Below are 21,728 nucleotides of genomic sequence, written 5' to 3' on the forward strand. Positions count from 1 at the left end.
CTCTGCCTCTGCCTCTGCCTCTGCCTCTGCCTCTGCCTCTGCCTCTGCCTCTGCCTCTGCCTCTGCCTACTGAGTGCTGGGACTAAAGGTGTGCACCATTACTGTCCAACACACACACACACACACACACACACACACACACACAGTCCTGTTAAAATACCTCAAAATGAGTGTTTATTTTTCAGAGTAGTGGGAAAAGGCAAGATCCAGTTGCTGAAATGTCTGTTGTAAGCTTGGGATTGTAGCATGGCCCTCAGTGTTTGCCATTTGTGGTGGTATCTTGGTGTGTAGTGGGGATGAGTACTCAGTTGCCAAAATTTGACATTGGTTTGGACATAACAGTGACTTCTGGTGACTTAGCATCAGTGTGATCTAGTGGTAAGACACGTTGGTGTGTCTGGAGAGTGAAAGATAAATTCTAGAAGCCAGTGGTAGGACAACCAGGAGCAAAGCTAACAAAGAGAATGTGATAAACATCATGCAGTACAGCTCTGCTTCCATTATTGGTGTTTGTTGGTTTGTTTTTCCAGACAGGCTTTCTCTTTGATCCAATTCTGGCTGTCCTGGAACTCTGTAGACCAGGCTGGCTTCGAACTCACTAAGATTTGCCTGATTCTGCCTCCAGAGTGCTGGGATTAAAGGTGTGCACCACTACTTCCTGGCTCCGTCACTGCCAACACTGATCATCATTTGCTGCAGACCCACAGTCCATAACATGACATGATAACAGAGATTCTTTTTGGTGGATGTGCCACAAGGTTCTTCCCTGTTTTAGTCATAGAGTTTAAAATAGATTGAACCTGTAAAGAAAACAAAGGTAGTGTATTTTCATTCTTCACAATTAGTCTTCTTGCAAGTGTCTAGCTTGGTGTTACAGTAAGACTCAAATACTATGGTTTCTAGTATTTAGGTAAGTTATTTATTATTCTGTTCATTGGAAAAAAAGAGTAGTTAGTGATTTGATAGACTAAGAGCTTATTTAATTTCTTGGGTAAAATAAAAACTCTGTTTTTAGTACAATCATTTAAACTTTAGGTCAACAATTTTGATATTTTAAATTTGAGATTTTTCCTCTAAAGGCTTTGGCAACCTCTTTAGGACCCTTATTTGGCCATTTAAATCAGCAAATAGAAAATTTAAAATGCATAATTTTTTTCTTGGCACCTGTCCAGCAATGTTGTAGTCCTAATTTGGTTGATGGGTTATTTATTTACTCATGAACTTAGTTGGTATCAGTGTGACACTTACTGTCCTTGCATCATTCCTGTCTGTGACTTAGCAGAAAGGTTAGCCAGTGTTTTTCTCAAACATGACATTTTCCCTTTTCAGAAGTATGGAGACACAGAGAATTAGGATGTCAGGTAATAAGACTGGGTCATAAGCCACGGCATTTCACAGTTATATCCTCATTCTTCCACATCCTGTTATCTCTGTACAGCCATATCAAACTGGACTTCTCAGAGATTCTCTCCAGTTTAGTCTGCCAATTCTCTGTGAAAATTATTTTATTAACACATGTAACTAACAGTGTATTTCAAAGATACAGAAGGTAAATACTTAGGTTGGGTGTGATAGTGAATGCCTATGATTGCCTACATTGTAAGTTTGAAACAAACTTGAACTATACAAGTCCTTGTCCTTAAAAAAAAAAAAGGAAGTTATATGTTTTCTTAGTTGTTTTAAGTTCCTGCTATTTCAGTTGACAAAGCCAAAAAGATTTAACATAAACGTGTTCTAGGTTGTCTCTGTATCTAGATAACAGAATTATCTTTTTGGTTTTTGCAGTTGTACTTTATGTTTTACAGTCAGCTTTGGCAATACTCACATGTTACGGGTTTGAAACAACAGAGATAAGGTTAGTAGTAAATGACTTGCTCTTGTGTGGTGATGCAACACTGTGGCAAAGGCTCTGCAGCCTTTTGAATGGAAGCAATAGTATGAGGCTAGACTCCTATGTATGGCACTGCTTAATATTAAAAGCAATTTAGTCCAACGTAGCCTGTGTCATGTTTTTATTGAGTGTAAGGTTTTAGCAAAATATCATACATCATGTTAAATGTATACTATTTGAATTATCAGTAGTTTGAAATTTAGTTCTGCAGGCCTTTTCACTTTATATTGCATAGTCCTGTAAGCATACAGAATCATCATGTTGGGTGAGTGAGATGGCTCAGTAAATAAAGGCTCTTGCTGCTAAGCTTGATGACTTGAGTTTGATTCCTAGAATCCACAGTGGAAGGGGAGACTGGTTTCAGTAAGCTGTCCTTTAGACACACAAAATGTAAAATTTTAGAGAACCATCATGTCTCAGGTGTGCATATTCTATAATTTAACTTTTCTGAAATCAGGGTGCACCAAGTGTGTCATCATTAATTGGCATCTTTTCTCTCCTTAGTATTAAGTGTGGCTTACATTCAATAGTGACTTAAGCAACATGAAATATGGTGGCTTTATCCTTATATGAATTCAATTATATAAAAACAATTTTGTCACTTTAAGGGAGAGGACATTTTTTAAAAGACAAAACATTTAAAAATATTAGTTTAGTTTAATTTTGTGTCTGTGGATATTATGCCTGCATCCGTGTCTGTGTACCATATGTATATGGCACTGGAAGAAGGCATTGGATTCCCTGTGGGTTCTGGGAACCAAATTTGGATCTTCTGGAAGAGTAGCCAGTGCTCTTAACTGCTAAGTTGCCTCTTCTGCCTGTGAAGGGCATGACAAAAAAGTTTTAATAACAGAATTCTTTTACACAGCTGAGGCGGGAAGACCTCATGTTTGAGACTCACTCTCAAAAACAAAAGCAAATCAAGAAAAAGTATTACAAGATGGCTCAGAGGTTAAGAGCACTGGCTGCTCTTTCAGATGTCCTGAGTTCAATTCCCAGCAACCACATGGTGGTTCACAACAATCTGTAATGAGAACTGGTGCCTGCAGGCACACACAATAAAAATAAATAAATAAACAAAACAAATAAATAAATCTTCTTAAAAATTAGTATTGATCACCTTTTCTACCATATAGCATCTGTTCTGATTGCAAGACCTATGGGTAAATGGAATTGTCAGGAAGCTGGAAAGAAATGTCCAGAGAACATTTCTTCTTTGTTGTATTTGGAAAACCACCGAGTCTGGTTCCAAAAATTGCTGATGTGTGTTCTCACTATTGATGTTGTTCAATCATCCCCTTTGCTGTCCCATATCCATAGGACTAATAGCCACTTGGACTTTTCTCAGCTGCTTTTGTTTGTCATTAATTTCTGTATCACCTGGTTAAGTATAAAATCTCCTTTAAAAAGTATAGTGAGAGTGAGTAAATCAGTCTTTGAATGCTTATCATAGACTAGGTACTTAAACAGTTTAAATGTGATTTTTTTTAAAAATTTTAAACACAGGGTCTTACTATTTATGTATATATCTCTGGCTGGCCTGTAACAAACCATGTAAACCAGGCTGACTTCAAACTCACAGAGATCCACCTGCCTCTGCTTTCCAAAACTTGGGATTAAAGGCATGCACTACAATGTCCAGCCTTTACATGTAATGTTTGTGTAATAGATCACAACTTAATTATATGTGTGATATAATTTATATTTAAATGTTATTCTGTATTAGTAACTTTTACTTTGATGATGTGACATTAGATGAAGAAGTTAAGTAACTTGTCCCAGTGACATTATAGATGTGGGCTTGAGCCCAGTACTCCAGAGTCTATGCCTTCATCTGCTAGTGTACCGTGCCTCCCAGTAGAAGGCCATTTTGCATATTTTAACCAAACAGTGACTCAGGTCTTCTGTTGTTTTTGAGATAGGGTCTCACCTTTTTTTGGGTCTTTGTATAAACAAGTTTTCCTTGAATTCCTTCTGTGTGTGTAGGTGCTACTGCAATAGCAGGGTACACAAAGAAGCTCATTCTAGAAGTGGTTCTCAAATGTCGGTCTTGACCCGTATGTGGGTTGTGCATTAGATATCTTTCCAATCAGATATTTATATTACAATTCAAGAAATTAGCATAAATTAGTTATGAAGTGACAACAGAAAGGTTTTATGATTGGGCTCACCACAACATAAGGAACTGTATTAAAGGGTTGCAGCATTAGGAAGGTTGAGAACCACTGATTTAGAGGATGGGTAGGAATCACTAAAATACAGAGTGAAGGACTTAGGAGCATAGTTAGGTGGCTAAACTATGAAGCCCCATGTTCAATACTCAATACCACCAAAATTAATACAAAAAGGAGAAATGAAGTGTTGATCTCTGTAATGGTTAGTATTGCCTACTTGACACCTTGGAGGCAAGCCTGTGAGAAGGTCTGTGAGGGATTGTCCATGATTGAGCTGATTGATATAGGAAAACCTACTTTAAATTCAGGGAGATACCATTTCCTGGTCCTAGGATCCTGGACTGTATAAAACATTTTGGTGCTGCTGGGTATTGAACGCAGGGCCTCACATGAGTTTGACCACATAACTATGCTCTGAGTGATGCCATTAATAAGCAGACCATTTTGTGTTTGAATAAAGTTTTGACTTTGCTGCAAGTTAACAAATAAGATTAATTACTTATAAGGGCAAAGTGTTACTGTGTTATTGCTTTTGGACACTTAGGAGAATGTCTTGTTGTTTCTGGGGGCTACACCCCAAATGTCTTAACTACAGTAGACATTTAAGAAAGCCTGTTAATTATGTGCCTTCCTTTCCTTTCCCCTTTCCCCTTTCTCCTTTCCCCTTCCCTCCCCTCCCCTTTCCTTTTCTTTTCTGTGTAGCTCTGACTGGTTTAGAACTTGCTATGTAGATCAAACTGGTCTCAAAGTTATAGACATCCACCCATTTCTGCTTCCGAGTGTTAGAATTAAAGGAATGAATTACCATGCCTGGCCTGCTTAATGTGTTTGTCGTAGTTGCTCTCACAGTTAGGGTTTCTATTGCTGTGAAGAGACACCATGACCACAGAAACTCTTATAAAGGAAAACATTTAATTGGGACTGGCTTACAGTTACCTTCATGGTGGAATCCAGGCAAACATGGTGCCGGAGAAGGAGCTGAGAGTTCTACAATTCCTCAGGCAACAGAAGCAACTGTGAGTCACACTGGGCCTAGCTTAAGAATAGGAGACCTCAAAAACCCGTTCCCCACAGTGTCACATTTCCTCCAACAAGGCCATACCTATTCCACCAAAGCCATTCACTTTGGGAACCATTTTCTTTCAAACCACTACATTCCATTCCTTGGCTCCCATAGGCTTGTAGCCATATCATAATGCAAAGATATACACAGTCCAACTTTAAAAATCCCCATACTCTATAACAGTTTCAAACTTACTTAAAGGTCTAAAGTTCAAAGTCTTTTCTGAGATTTATGCAGTCTCTTAACTGTAATCCCCTATAAAATTAAAATAAAAAAGCAGATCACATACTTCCAACATATAAATGGCACAGGATATTCATTACCATTTCAAAGCTTAGGGAAGGGAGCATAGTGAGGAAATCCTGGACTAAAGCAAGACAGAAAACCAGTTGGGCACACTGAAACTCTGCATCTCTATGTTGATGTCAAAATGCTCTTCAGATCCTCAACTCCTTTCAGCTTTGTTGACCTCAACACACTTCTTTGTCTTGGGCTAGTTCCACTCCATGTTAGCAGCTTTCCTTGGCAGGTGTCCCATGGCTCTGGAATCTCCAACGTCTTGGGGTCTCCAAAGCAATCCAGGCTTCAATTTCATAGCTTCACACAATGGCCTCTAGGCCCGCATTCAGATATACCCCTGATACATGCCTGGCTTCAGTGACTTTCCTTTGTAGCAGAGGCAAATTCCATATCCCCCTTCTTCTGTCCTTAACTCCAGAACTCACATGGCTGAAGTCACTAAGTTCTGTTGCTTACTGGGGCTGGAACATGGCCCTTTTATTCAATTACATCATTGGCTTTCTGTTTTCCATAGTTTCCTTCACTGACCAACCTTAACTGTTCTGGAACTTGCTCTATAGACGAGGCTGGCCTCAAACTCAGAGATCCGCTAGCCTCTGTCTCTGGAGTGCTGGGATTAAAGGTTTGCGCCAACACACTGGTTGTTTAATTACTTTGCACAAGTTGGAAATTTAGCCTGGTGGGATCTTGTTCTGAGGTTCTTCCATTTCTTAATCTTTTTATCTCCTTGAACACAGGACTTTCCTCCATTCTACTTCCTGGTGCTCATTTTCTCTTCAAATTGTACATTTTATAATTTACCCTGCTCAGCTTGCTCCCTTTCATTGTAAATCTTTATAAGCAGAACACTAATAACCATACAACAGTCTGAAATCTATTTAACCTCAGACACTCTTCAGACAAGGGCAAAGAGCAGCTACTTTCTTCACAAAAATATCACAAAAATGATCTCTAGGCAACATACTAAAAAAATTCTTCCCCTTTGAAACCTACTGAGCCTCCCCACCCCCACCAGTTCAAATCAATCTCACTGTCTTCTAGGCTTCTACCAGTTTGGCCCATTAAGCAGTGCTTAAAGCATTTCACTGTTTTCCTAACCCAGAATACCAAAGTCTAAATTTCGCTTAAAAAAAAAAAAAAAAAGCATAGTCAGACCTATCTCAGCAGTAACCCAGTCCCTTGGAACCAACTTCTATGTTATTTAGGGTTTCTGTTGTTGTGGAGAGACACTCTTGTAACAGAAAACATTTAATTGGGGTGGCTCACAGTTCAGAGATTCCTTCCATTATCATTGTAGGGCATGGTGCCAGAGAAGTAGCTGAGAATTCTACATCTTGTAGGTAACAGGAAGTGATCTGAGACACTGGGCAGTATCTTGAGCATGTATGAAACCTGGAAGTCCACCTCCACAGTGACACACTTCCTCTAACAAGGAACACACCTCCTAATAGTGCCACTTCCTTTGGGAGGGTCATTTTTTATTTTCAAACCACTGAAGTTCCCTTTCTCATTGCTGTGACAGAGACACCTGACGAAAGCAGTCCGGGTTTACTTTGGCTCCCTCATAAGAAGGCATATAGTTCATCAAGGCGGAGAAAGCATGGGGGAAGGATCTTGAGGCAGATGGTTGTATTATGTCCACTGTAGGAAGCAGCCAACTTCAAGTAAGGCCGGGATATAAAACCTGAAGACCTACCCATTGATCCATTTAGTTAGCTCCAACACCTCAAGGTTCTAGAGTCTTATGAAACTGTTACTAGCTAGAAACCAGGTGTTGGGACATAGGAGCCTGTGGGAGATGTTTCACATGCACACAGTGACAGTGTTCCTTCCTCAACTCTGCTGGTGAAATGTCCAGTTAGAATGTTTGAGATACTTGTTTTCAAGAATGTGTAGGTAACCACTTAACATTTGTGAACATGAAACTATTCCTTAGGCTGATAGATATGGGTCTAAGATTTACTTAGAAGTAATTGTGATTTTTATCCCCTTAGAGTAATTTAAATTTTAGAAGAATGTAATATGTTGGTAGGTAGCATCTAGAAAAGATTTTTTGTGCTTAAGGAAAGGTGTTTTTTAAAAACAAAGAAATTGGAATACCAGTTTAAAAACAATAAAAGAAAAACCAGAATGACAGGTAGAGAACCTAAGTGGATAATTCTTGCAAAATATATTCGAAATGCCCAGTGTATGCTATATACTTTGAAATACTATCATATTTACAGTAAAAAGAAGTAATGTGCTCCTTTACTTGACTGCCAATTGGCATCCAGCCTCATCTGTTTTATATCTCATTTCTTTTTCTTACGTGTGATTTTCACCTGAAGGCATGCTTTCCTACTTAACAGTACATTCCGCTCCAGGGGAGGAAATCAGCAGTACTTATTCTATAAGGCTCTGTCAGATCTCTCCTAATACATTTTCCTTTCTGGCCTGTTTGTATTCAGTAACACAGGTTGTCTTTTTGTTCAGAATTCTTCAATCTAGAACTTCCCCCATCTTTCCCCATATTTCTCGTTCTTCATAATTTGAAGGAACACAAACTTTATTTTGTAGGAAGGACAACTTCAGTTTGTGCTGTTTCTCACATTAGTAGACCTATTAGTAGGATGCTCTTCCCAGTGTATCTCATGTGCCATCCCTGGAAATGGAATGTAGTCTAGAAGTGTGCCAGCACCTATTAATCAGACCTCCTACTGGTTAGCTTGGCATCGGTTAATGGTATTCTGCATTACCTGTGTCATTGTGGCCAAAAGATGAGCCTTATCAATACTGTATTGAATGAATGAGCACTTTTTTTTCCTGCGTCTTAAATTTGTTCATTCATTCATATAAATACGGAGGCATAGATTCCAGAGCATGTGTTTGACTAGATACCCCATGTTGTGGAGATCAGAGGATAACTTTGAAGAGCTGGTTTAGCCCTTACACTGTGGGATCTGGAGATTGTACTTAGGTTGTCACGGATAAAGAGCTTTTATCTGCTAAGCCATCTTATTCCCCCCCTCCCCAAGTTTTTGAGACAAGGTCTCAAAAATTAACCTAGGGTTCACTTATTGACTGGACTGGCTGGTCCATGAGCTTTTAACTACTTGTCTCTGTTTCAACTCCAGTAGAGGTTATAGATGCTCAGGTTTTGTTTGTTTGTTTAATATGGATGAGAACTCAGGTTCTCATTCTTGTTAGCACAAATTTAATGGCTGAGCCATTTCCTAATCCCATAGATTCCTATTGCCTAATAAGGTCATCATTTTATTTTAAAATAAATATAAATAAATTACAGTGGGACGTGCAGACCTTAAGTTGATTGGTTTGATTTATGTATATATATGTAAATATATATCCCTAAAATATGCTGGACAAGTAGTATTTATGTGATTCATAATCTTATCTAGCTTGGACTGGTTGTAAACTCCCTGTAAATTTGAGGCTGACCTTGAACTCTGATTCTCTTGCCTCTACCCTCCAAGTGTTAGGGTTATAGGTATGCACTACCTATATCTACCATTCATTACTTAATTTTCTGCTCAGAGTTTGCCTCATTTGACTAGTAGGAGCCCTTCAAGCTGCTTCTTGTGTGTCCCTTTGAGATGTCTCCATCATTCACTGAGCATTTACTTTCTAGTATGAAATACTTCAGATTCTTGCTGTATTTCTTCCCAACATTGAAACCAGCCCCGACTCTAAGGATTACTGATTTCTTTTAAGGGAGTACGTACTTTAGAAATCTATGTTCATGGCATTAATGTATTAAGTTCCTCTCTGCTCCAGCTTCTGGCATTTTTTCTTGGGCTTTCTTGGTGTACAGAGTTAGGAAATTGTGTGTGTGTGTGTGTGTGTGTGTGTGTGTGTGTGTGTGTGTGTGTGTGTATTCCTCCTCCACATGAATGTGCATTTATGCCTCCCTTTGTTTATTGTATATACTTACTATATACTGTGAACCCAAACCTTTATACTGCCATTTCTAATCCAGTACTTTGCTGCCCTCTTTTTTTTTTTAATTTTTATGATTCGTTGTGAATTTTATATCATGCATTCAAATCAGTCCCACTTACTCCGTTTCCTCGCGTTTTCCCTTGCTCTTGCATCTCCCATCAAAACCAAATTTAAAAGAAAAACCAAACCAAATTAAAAAAAAAACCAATAACAACCAAAAAAAGAAGCATCTTGTGGAAGCTGTAGTGTGGCCTGTTGAATCACATAGTTTACACTTCAGTCCATTCATCTTTACATTCGAGGCCCTTTGGTTTCTGCTACGCCACAGATAATGGGCTCTCACTGGGGCTACTCTTGGATTTCCTGTTGTTGTCCTGTGTCATGGAGATCCTGCTGTTTTCAATCTGTAGGTACATCCCCTTCACATGTCCCAGCAGTTCATGGATTCAGTGGATGTTGGGGTGAGTCAACTCATAGCCCTGGTTCTGAGCTTGGGTGGTAGCTGGGTTGATCAGTTCCGTCGCTTTCCCTCATCACCACTACCTAAGCAATCTCTTCAGCACTGTCTCAGCTTGCTCACCCAGTGCAGCTTACAGCAAGGAACAGGCCCTCAGATCCAGATTCAGGTCCCCCTCACTCATATCCCCAGAGCCAGCTTTACTGTTTCGCCCAGAGGAGGTACAGGACCCTGTTTCCTGGTTGCTGTAAGGGGAATATGAGGGGGTGTTGGGCTCAGCTCTCCTGTTCTCACACCCTCAGGGCTGGGTCACCAGTGCTGCCCAGGCTGGGTGCAGGGTGTGCTCTCTTCTGTGCTGCAGCTGGTGTGGGTGAGGGCTAGTTCTCTCACTCATAACCATGGCCAGCTCTTTTACCTGGAAGGGGCAGGGGGTGAGGGCATGCTTCCCTCTTTCTTCCTCTGTAACCTTTGATTGTCCTCAGTGTAGCAAAGTTTCCAGCCGTGTTGCTCATCTTCTATCCATCCTTACTCAGCCTCGTCAGTGTCTTCAGCTGTACAGCCAGGATGTGCCTGTGTGTGTCACTTTTAGACCTTTTTTCACTCAGTGTATACTCAGCATTTGTTTCTTCTTCCCTGGACCTTTGTCGTAAACTTTACCCTTATTATCCCATGTCCTTTGTCCCATCAAAGATGAGAGTGAACATAACCCAGAGAAGATTTTAAGTTAGATTGTATTGTTTCATTTCCTAAATATGTTTTGTAAAATGTATATATTAAACTTTGTTCTGTTTTTTAGACTGGTTCTTATTCGTGTGCCTGCTGGAACTTTCTCTCCATTGTTTTAATGCTGCTTTGGGATGGTCATATACAAATAGGTTGCTTTTCACAGATTTATTGCCATCTGGTATTTGTAAGTGTATTTATTACTGTGTTTTTAGCATCAAATTTAATAGTTCTGTTTTGTGATTCTCCTAGTTGCATCAGCACTGTAACCAATTTAAATATCCCTTTCTTGCTAAGAAACTACCTCAGTGAAATGTTATATAGCAGGTTTTAGGTTTTAAAGGATTGATCTTAATATCCAAATGTTTTCTTGGCAGTATCAATGTTACCCAGCCATTTCAAGAGCTGATTTAGCTGTTGTTCTAACACTTTATGTGGTAAACTGCAGCCTGGAGGCACATTAGAGATCACTATTATAGCTCCCTGACACTTTGAATGGGGTGCAGCCATTGGGAGTGAATTTTCAAATTGCTTTTTTCTATGTTCCCATGGAATTGATTTGGTGTGTGTGTGTGTTTGTGTGTGTGTGTGTGTGAGAGAGAGAGGGGGGTATTTGTTAGATTGACTAGAAAAATAATTGTTTAAGCCACATGGGGTAACTGAAATAGCTGTTGCCTTAGCAACTAGGAAACTGTTCTGTTTGCTAAACAAAGGAATGGTAATTTAGTGGTTTAATTTCCTTTGTGGTGTGGAGGTACTACTTAAAAACATCTTATTTTAGCCTCTGGGATGGTCTATATTACTGACTAAAATCTGAGAAGCAGAACAAAAAGAGAAGGTAAGAGTTTTTTTTATTTTCCTTGACCATATAGATACACATATCTGTCAACTCTCTTAGTCAGAGGAGTTGGTTAACCTACTGACACAGTTCTTTGTGTGTGTCTGCTTTGGACCAGAGTACATTAGTCTCAGAATAGCTGTGCAGACTTGGTTGATGTCTGCTGCACTAGTAGATCATGGTGCACTTCATTAGGCATCAACCTTGAGGAGACCTAGCAACTCTTACTACTAGAAGGCAGCATAATTATGTCATAGGTGAATTGAGCAAGGGTGACTATTCTAGAGGAATCACTTACACACACACACACACACACACACACACACACACACACACACGAAGAAAGAGATGATGATATATGTTTCTTATATAGGAATTGCTTTTTAATGACACAACTCAACTCTTTTTAAGGACATAAATTGTTTAGTCTGTATTTTGCACTATATACTGACCATGTTCTAAATACTACAGATATATAATATGTTACTTTTCTTCTCTGAATTATGAGCCACAGAGGTCCTAAACCAGTATCTTTTAGCTTTAAATTGGTAAATTTGAACCTAGGTATCTCATTGAGGAATCTGCCCTTGGGGGTGAAGGATTCTGGGGATGGAGCTGAGGAAAACACCCATTTTATCACTGAGTTACACCCTCACAGAGGTTGGTGGTTTTTGTTTTTGTTTTTTTTTTCAAGACAGGGTTTCTCTGTAGCTTTGAAGCCTGTCCTGGAACTCTCTCTGTACAACAGCAGGTTAGCCTTGAAATCACAGAGATCTGCCTGCCTTTGCCTCCCAAGTGCTGTGATTTAAAGCATGTGCCACCACTGATGGGCAGTATTCTTAATATTTTATATCGTCTTTTATTAATACAAAAATGCGGGATATAGGTGTGTTGTGTATGCACTTACCCATGTGTATACATATGGAGGACAGAGTAGATGTTGGGTGTATTCCCTTAATGGATTTTACCATATAAATATATTTTAAGTAAAAATGGCTTTTATATGTATGAATGATTTGGGGTAGGTGTGCATGCCTCACCGAGTGTGTGGAGGTTGGAAGATGAATTCATTCTCCTCTACTTTTATGTGACTTCTAGGGATTAAACTCATGTGGTCAGGCTTGCCAGGGAAGTACTTATACCCATCAAGCCATTTTGCCAGATCCTCCACCTCATTTTTTTTTAGGAAATGGTCTTTCTCTGAACCAGGATACTGGGTATTTAGACTTGCTTGGCTGACCAGTGAACCCTGGGATCTGCCTGTCTCTCTACACCCTCCAGTTCTGTGTCACACTTATATATCACCACATCCCGGGGTGTGTGTTGTGGATCTGCATGTAGTTCCTTATGCTTAGCCATATCTCCAGCCCATAACAAGAGAATTTAACTGTGAATCCCAGCCACTACATACAGATGAATTTTGTGTGTGTGTGTGTGTGTGTGTGTGTGTGTGTGTGTGTGTGTGTGTGTGTGTGTTGTGGATCTGCATGTAGTTCCTTATGCTTAGCCATATCTCCAGCCCATAATAAGAGAATTTAACTGTGAATCCCAGCCACTACATACAGATATGAATTTTTTATCAATACAGTAGCTGGGATTTCTTTAAAAATAATAAGGGTGCCTTTGTGGTGGTGGTACATGCCAGCCTAGTCTACAGAGTAAATTCTAGGACAGGCTCCAAAGCTGCAGAGAAACCCTGTCTTGAAAAACAAAGAGAACAAAACAAAAAAAGGGCATAGATATAAGATGGGTAATGAGGGATGTATGTATGATTGATCAAAGTATATTATATGTGTATGTGAAAATGTCAAAAATGAAACTTAACAGTTAACATCATACCTACTGATAAATGATGTAAAGTTGTGGAAAACAACAACAACAACAACAAAAAACCCAATAATGTTTAAAGAGGGCATGGGAAGGGAAGTAGATATGGGATAGTTGTTGATGAATTCACAGTTGGTAGCAGGCAGTTTAGGGTTATGTTCAGGAGCTTTTACACTATGTGTCGTATGTGTGTGTATGTATGTATGTATGTATGTATGTATGTATGTATGTATGTGCAATGTTCCTTAACAATTAAAAGGCAGAGTACATGCCAGTTAGAAATGAACAAAAAGAAACCTTTATTTTCCTTTTCAGAGATAGGCCCTTACAGTATAGCCCTGGCTGGCCTGGAACTTGCTATGTAGATCAGGCTGGTCTCAAACCCAGAGATGCACCTGCCTCTCCCTCTGGAGTACTGGGATTAAAGGTGTACTTTGCCAAGCCTTGTGACATCTCTCCTTTGAAACAGATTTTGATCAGAATATTTTCATTCACATACCAATCTACCGCTGTTATATATGTTATTCTGTTTATAATATGGTGTCTTTGATTAGTTCTGTACTGCTAGAAGTGGCGAAGTAATACTTTAAAGTCATATGATACATACCATCGGTTATCTTGGACTTAATTACTAGATTTAGTACTTAAAAAGTACTGAATTCTGGCCTGTGGTTTGGTGGCACACGCCTTTAATCCCAGCACTGGGGAGGCAGAAGCAGGCAGATCTCTGTGAGTTCGAGGCCAGCCTGGTCTGCAAATCGAGTTCCAGGACAGCTTCCAAATCAATACAGAGAAACCGTATCTCCAACAACAAAAACAACAACAACAAAAAAGTACTGAATTCTGGCTAGTATTGATACTAGTTGACCAAATGAGCAAAATGATTTAGCTTTGACTTTGCACCAATTTATAGTGAGCAATTATTTCAAGTGAGGGTTGTCTCTGGAATACTACAGAGTTAAAAAGGAGGTAGTCACATGTGAGTTTCTGTGATGTGATTTCTGATTTGCCTTCATGGAGAGCTTTGTTAGTAGCTAACTACTTTGGGTCCCAGTCCATCCTTACTGATAATGCCTTTATTTTTATGATATGCAAATTAAAGACTAGATATTAGTGAAAGAAAGCATCTAGGGGCTGGAGAGTTGGCTCAGAGGTTAAGAGCACTGACTGCTCTTCCAGGGACCCTGAGTTCAATTCCCAGCAACCACATGGTGGCTCACAGCTATCTACAATTCAATCTGGTGCCCTCTTCTGGCATGTAGGTAGAACAGTGTATATGCAATAAATAAATAACCCTTAAAAAAACAAAAAAAAACCACACCATTTTAAAAAAAGAAAGAAACAATCTAGTTATAATCTGGGATTAGGACCTTGGCTTGGTGCTATAAAGGTCTGTGAACTTAAGTGTGCTGTTAGCAAATGATAAACTAATGACAGATCTCATGATTACTGTCTCGGCTAACATTACTTATGAAAGTGTGACCATATCAGTTAAACATGTGACTTGAGTATTTTCAGAGAATTGTATTTATAATTTGGATAATATTTAACAATCCTAGTTATGTAGTTTTACTTCTAGATGATTAGGACTGTCTCAAAGTAGCTCAAAATTTTGATCGTCTTTGTAACTTTTGCGCCTGGAGTTGTTAGACAGATGTGTTTAACATTCAGACTTTAAACCAAAGGACAATTTATGAACAGAAAGTAACTTGCCTAGAATGTTGCAAAGGAAATAGAATTAAGATGGTGTATTATGCAAGTCTGTACTTGTAGAGCCCAGGGGGACTGAGGCAGAAGGCCTACAAGCTCCAGGCTACATAGGGAGATCCCAATTTAGAAAGAAAAAACGGGGTCTGGTGAGGGGTGGGGAGAATAGAATCAGAATGCCATCAACACATGGGTCACTGCTTTTCCTAACAGGTTATCCCTACCTGGCTCATGTTTTTGTTTTAGGGTTATAGTGTTTTCCATTTGCATGTATTACTCTAAGAGTTGTTTCCTTATATGTAGTTTAACTTGCTTTATTGACTTTTAGCTTGAAGGAAGGAAAATAGAACTTAAAAAAATGAACCTCTTGATATTTTAAGGAATTAACACTTTTCTGTTAGTGTAGATTCTAACTCGTGAGGATATGGTATGGGCTTAGTGTGGAGAAATCCTTCCTTCAGGTTCAATTCAGTTCATGACACAAGATGTCATACCACAAGGCCTAAGTTTGTCTGCTGGCTCTATTCACTTTTCATCTCAGTGATATTGATGAAAAGAAAAATTGCTATGATGTACAAAATAGAGGTGATGGCTTAACCCCAACCCATTTCAGTGGGCTGCTATAAAGAAACAAAATGAAACTAAAACTCCCTTTTTGTTTTGTTTTTTGAGACGGGGTATCTCTGTGTACTCATGGCTGTCCTGGAACTTGCTTTGTAGACCTCAAATTCACAGATTTCACCTGCCTCTGCCTCCTGAATGCTGGGATTAAAGGTGTGCTTGTGTGTGTGCGCGCGTGCGCGCGCCTGCGCGCACACGCTCACCCACGTGCGCACATGCCATGGTCTACCTGTGGATGTCAGAGAACAACTTGGGAGGTTTTTTGTTTGTTTTGGAGGATTGAACTTAAGTTGTGAGGCTTGATATAAGCATTTACACACTGAGTCATCATCATCTTACCTGCTCCCAAAGTTAACTTCAGCAATACTTATTTACGTCCATGTAGGTACAGAAAGGAAGCACTGTGTGTGTGTGTGGGGGGGGGCGCAAGCACGCGTGTAGAGGCTTGTGTGTGTGTGTGTGGAGGCTTGTGGTCGATATCTGGTGTCTCCATTGTTCTCTGTCTTAATTCTTAAGCTCGTGTCTCTTACTAACCCTGAAGCACATCAATTTTGGTAGGCTAGCTGGTCAATAACTTTAGGAACTTCTCCATCTTCTTCATTAAGGGTTGGGTTACAGGTATACACCTCCACACCAGACTTTGCATGTGGGTTCTGGGGATCTCTACTTAGGTTAGTGCTTAGGTGTCAGTTGCTTTATTATTTGAGGCATTTCTCCAGGTCCAATTGGGTAGCTTTTATTGATTAATTTATAGCTCATAATTTGGGGTTCCTCACTAGTTTTAATTTACTTGTTTACTATATCTCTGAAATGAAGTGTTATTGGCTAGCAGGGGAGGAAGGATTAATTGCCATTGGAAGTTGAGAGTAATTGTGATATGGTCATGAAGACAGTCCACACCTAACTGCTTAACCACCATGATTTGAAATTTCCTTAGTTTTTACTGTCTAGTTTGGAAATACTTGATAAAGATGGTGTTCAAGATACAATATGATGATTTCATATGTGTGTTCTGTAGTGATTATTACAAAAGATTGACACCTTTCTCTTTCCTTACTTTTTGTAAAATAAAGCTACTAAATCCATCCTGTATGGAATTTGGCCAAGGAAAATGGTATTTTAAGAGGACTTAAATATGCATTTGTGAACCTTAAAAGAGTTAACATAAAGGAATTAGATTAATTACAACTGTAAGTCCAGTCTGAGGGCATCTGGCATCCTCTTCCGGCCTCCAAGACTACTAAGCACATGTGGTGCACAGACATACATGCATTTAAAATATACAAAGATAAATAAAAATATGTAAAAAGCAACATAAAGCTACCAAGTTATAGTTAACTCTAAAACATTAATAACAATAAAGAAAGTGGTTCTTCATTCTTACTACAGCCTAAATGTACTGCCTAATAGACATTTTCCTAATTTAAGAAGGCTTATTGGTAAGGATGCTTGTTGCCAAGCCTCATGACCTGGAATCTACATGCTGGAAGAGAATTACTGACTCCCAAAACGTTCCTCTGATCCCACAAATGTTGTGCAAACTTAATATGAACACTAAAATATTTTTTAAATGCCGGGCAGTGGTGGCCCACGCCTTTAATCCCAGCACTTGGGAGACTGAGGCAGGCGGATCTCTGTGATTTCGAGGCCAGCCTGGTCTACAGAGCAAATTCCAGGACAGGCTCCAAAAGTACACAGAGAAACCTTGTCTGGAAAAACAAACTTAAAAATTAAAGGTGTATACTTGATTTGTTATTAAAAAACAAAACAAAACGTCTTTTAGGCTGAGCATGGTGGTCATGTCTTTGATCCTAGTACTTGGAAGTAAAGACAGGTGGGTCTGTGAGCTTGAGATCTGCTTGGTCTACATAGCTTTTTTTCAGGCCATCCAGGGCTTCATAGGTTCAGAGATCCTGTTTCAAAGGACAAACAGCAATACAAAAAAAAATTGTGACACATACATGTAATTTTTTTCTTGAATTCATTGTCCACCTGGGTTGTAATATAGTGAGATTTTTTTTTTAAGCCCATAGTACTTGGTATTCCCAGACAGTCTCCTATTCAAGTACTAACCAGGCCTAACCCTGCTTAGCTTTCAAGATCAGGCAAGATTGCGTGTGTTCAGGGTGGTATGGCCATAATAATTTGTTTTTTATGTTTGTGAAATATATATCAGGGTGTCCAACTTTTTCATGTTTTGATAAGATGCTGTCATCTACAAATTATGTTCATATGTTGGACTGTCTTCATAGCTATCCTGAGGCACATGTATGCCTAAATGTAGCCAGAGGTGAATGTCATTGTAGAAATCTTACATACAGTTGCAAGCACTTGGTTGCAAAATTGGAATCTCAGTATACTCTTGAGATAGACTGTTCCTTGTTCATTAACTAAAACATTGGGGGTGAGCTTAGATTGAAAGCCCCATACTGCATATGACTTTAGTTGGGTGCTTCTGGCAGTACTTCATGCTTTTGGGGTTTCTAGAGGGTGTTAATGTTATTAAGAAGAAAAGGGTTGGACAAATACATCGGGTCATGTTGAAAGCTTTGAATATTTGTCTTTATTGTAGGGCTTTTTAGGCCTTTTAGCATATTAATGAATTTTTTAAAAGAGAAGGCAGTAGGATTGGGTTATTCAATAATGGGTTTTTCTAAACTGTTGCTGCTTCTTTTTGGTGAACATCTTAGTCCTTTAGTCCTTATAAAACAGTTTTAGGGAAGAGCTGATTGCATAATCTTTTTTTTTCCCCCCGAGACAGGGTTTCTCTGTATTGTTTTGGAGGCTGTCCTGAAACTTGCTCTGTAGACCAGGCTGGCCTTGAACTCATAGAGATTCACCTGCCTCTGCCTCCCAAGTGCTGGGATTAAAGGTGTGTGCCACCAGTGCCCGGCTTGATTGCATCATCTTACTTTGGCTATGGAATTGATAAATGTAAGATCCAGTGCAGAAATGCAGCCTACTGTAAAAATCAAAGCAGCCAGATGAGAACCAGTAAAAAATCAAAATCACAGGTGAGCAGTGTTTTACTTAAGGCAGAAGAGCAGACCAACACTGAATCTCCATACTCAAGCATCCTGTTTAAGACAGTACAGGATGGAGTGGTTACTCATGTGGCTTTCAGCAATAGTTGAGAACACATGTACATCTTTTATTCTGTCTTAGAGTACCGTAGATAAAGAATAGAACCATCCTGAATCTGGATGGCTACAAGGTACAGCCTGTAAGAAGACATTTGTTCCTGCTTTGAGATTTAAGATCTGCTAACTAGCAAATTGAGTGGTCATATAATAAGTACATTTTTTTTTTTTTTTTTTTTTTTTTTTTGGTTTTTACGAGACAGGGTTTCTCTGTATTGCTTTGGAGGCTATTGGTCCAGCCCGGCCTCGAACTCAGAGATCCGCCTGCCTCTGCCTCCCAAGTGCTGGGATTAAAGGCGTGCGCCACCACCGCCCGGCTAAGTACATGTTTTAATAAATCAATGAATTAATAGTGAATAGATGGTGGGACTCTTAAATGGAAGGCTGCATCTGTGACTGATTTTATGAACTGTTTGTGTTTAACAGGGAAAAATGCTTTTATTTTATATGATGTACATTTAATTAGTCTATGATAAACATTATTTTTAATTCATTGTATTTTGTAAAAGGCTTGTTTATAGTACACATCATTATTCTAACTTAAATTGCTGTAATGAGATTAGATGTATTCTGAAGCCTGATTTTAGGAAAAGAAATTAAGCAGTTTAAATCAGGTTGTATTTCTTTGCATTTTTAGGCCCTCGATGAGCCTCCCTATTTGACAGTGGGCACTGATGTGAGTGCCAAATACAGAGGAGCCTTTTGTGAAGCCAAGATCAAGACTGCAAAAAGACTTGTAAAAGTCAAGGTACAGTATCATTTGTAATTTAATAGTCATTAAATATTTGATAGTTGAAGGCTAAAAATCTAAAAGCTATTTCTTGCAAAATGAGTTTTTCAAAGTGGTTGGTATAAAACCATATCAAAATTAACTGTTTCTAGTTTTAAAATATTAAAATTGAAGTAAAATTTGCTTATCACAACTGATGAGATTGAATCTTGGGCCTTAAATACTAGGCAAGTATTCTACCTGCTACGAGCCATATCCCCAGCCTATCCTTTCTTTTGTTTCTCTCCCTTCCTCTTTTTTTTTTTTTTAAGACAGAGTTTTGCTAGTTAGCCCAGGCTGTCCTTGAACTCATAGTAGTTCTCAAACTGCAACCTTCTGAGTGTTGGAATTGCAGGTGTATGCCACCTGACGCTTGGCCCTCTTCCTCTGCCTTTTTGGAAAAGTGTTTCTGAAGTACTTGAGATTTAGCTCAGTTAATGTACAAATATCTATTTAGTTGCTTTCATTTTAAGAAATTGCCATAAGTCTAGTGGGGCGTACCTATGGTCCCAGCTATTTACAAGGCTGAGGCGGGAAGATCATTTCAGTTTAGGAACTGGAGACCAGCATGGAGAACAAGTGAGATTCTCCATTTCACAAATAGGCAAGGGACTGGAGAGATGACTTCTAGAGGTCCTGCCTGAGTTCAATTCCCAGCAACCACATAGTGGCTCACAACCATCTATGAGATATGGTACCCTATTCTGGCATGCAGGCATACATGCAGGCAGATCACTCTATACATAATATATAAAATCTTAAAAAAAAAAAAGGCAAAAGGAACTGGATTTGTTTGTAGCCTGGTGGTGGAACACTTGCCTGCCATGAGCAAGGCCCTAGATATGAAGATAGCAGCATGAAGTGTGAGTAGATGAATGAATGAATGAATGAATGAATGAATGACTTACGTATGTCTAATAGAAGAAAGATGTCTTTACATTTGAAAAATTTAGGACACTGAAACATCTTAGTGTTATGGTTACCTACTCACGTGCTAGTAATGTACTAGGTGGCATGACCTTTCAGGGAATTCTGTTAGATGGAAGGAGAATGGAGATAGAAGGGTTTACATTGTAGATAGGCAGATAACCATGCAACCATTGATTTGAGTAATTAGCCAAGTGGGGGAGGTATGATATTTCCCCTGAAGAGTTCTGTACTTGATGCCCGAGTGTCTCTCTTAAGCATGTGTTAAAGCTTCCTGGGCAATTCTGATTTCTATTCTGGCTAAAATCTATGTGATAAGGCCTCTAAATTAACTGAACCCTAAGGATGCTCATCTTACCCCCACCATTTCACTGACTGGTGCCTGGAGTTAATTTTTAATGTGGCTAGGTGGGTGTTTTCACAGTGACATTTCCTATTCTGTCTGGCATTATATACTTCTGTTTCCTGAGCACCTATTTATTTGTCTCCACAGTCCTAGAGATGAATAAAAACCCATTTATCAAGCTGGGCAGTGGTGGAATGTGCCTTTAGTCCCAGCCTTTGTTTTTGTTTTGTTTTTTTGGAGACAGGGTTTCTCTGTATTTCTTTGGAGGTTGTTACTGGAACTTGCTCTGTAGACCAGAGATCCGCCTGCCTCTCCCTCCTTAGTCCTGGGATTAAAGGCGTGCACCACCTAAGTCCGGCTACATCTCAGCGTTTTTAGGTCAACCTGGTCTTTATATAGGGAGTTCCAGGACAGCCACATAGAGACACCGTGTCTCAAACAAGCAAAGTGTATACATTTTAAGCAGTCTTGGTGATGCATTTCTTTACTATTAACTTTAATCTATTGTATATTTATTCCACACCAAGTATTATCTGAACGATGTTAGGATTCTAGTGTTAAGATTTAATCTACTGCTATTTTTCTGTGACACTGAATTGTGTGAGACGCCACTGAATTGTGTGAGACGCTGTGTATAAAAACTCTTTCCATAGTTGGTTAGTGAGTGAGCCTGTTCTTTGTTGACCACAAGACTCTAATAAAGAGTATGCTAATGTATCAGGAATTTTTTTTTGGAGGGGGTGTGATGTTGAGACAGAATTTTACTGTGTAGCCTTGGCTGTCCTAGAACTCACTCTGTAGACCTGCCTGGTCTCAAACTCACAGAGATCTACCTGCCTCTGCCTCCTGAGTGCTGGGATTAAAGGTGTGTGCCACCACCGCCTGGCTATGCATCAATTCTTAAAGAATAGAGCCCAAGAGAACTGTCTATTAGATATGGTAATTTTTGTTTTTGAGACATAGTGTCTGTGTATCTCTGGCTGTCCTAGAACTTGCTGTGAATATAAAC

The 21,728-nt window shown here is 39.3% G+C and overlaps 1 protein-coding gene and 1 pseudogene across 6 annotated transcripts in view; one reads left to right on the forward strand and one right to left on the reverse strand.

The window, feature by feature from the left end:
* Positions 1–21,728, forward strand: part of Arid4b (AT-rich interaction domain 4B) — a 123,258-nt gene that overhangs the window by 26,558 nt on the left and 74,972 nt on the right. For all 6 annotated transcript variants that reach the window (XR_002383075.2, XM_005071794.4, XM_013114666.3 and 3 more), the window contains exon 3: positions 19,315–19,425. Coding sequence is in view for 5 of the 6 variants with exons in the window: in XM_005071794.4 (XP_005071851.1) it covers positions 19,315–19,425 (111 nt within the window). In the remaining variant the exon portion in view is untranslated. The remainder of the gene's footprint in view (positions 1–19,314; positions 19,426–21,728) is intronic.
* Positions 17,562–17,680, reverse strand: LOC121143814 (annotated as a pseudogene).

Source organism: Mesocricetus auratus, unplaced genomic scaffold (assembly GCF_017639785.1).
Source record: "Mesocricetus auratus isolate SY011 unplaced genomic scaffold, BCM_Maur_2.0 Super-Scaffold_100013, whole genome shotgun sequence".
Classification (NCBI taxonomy): domain Eukaryota; kingdom Metazoa; phylum Chordata; class Mammalia; order Rodentia; family Cricetidae; genus Mesocricetus; species Mesocricetus auratus.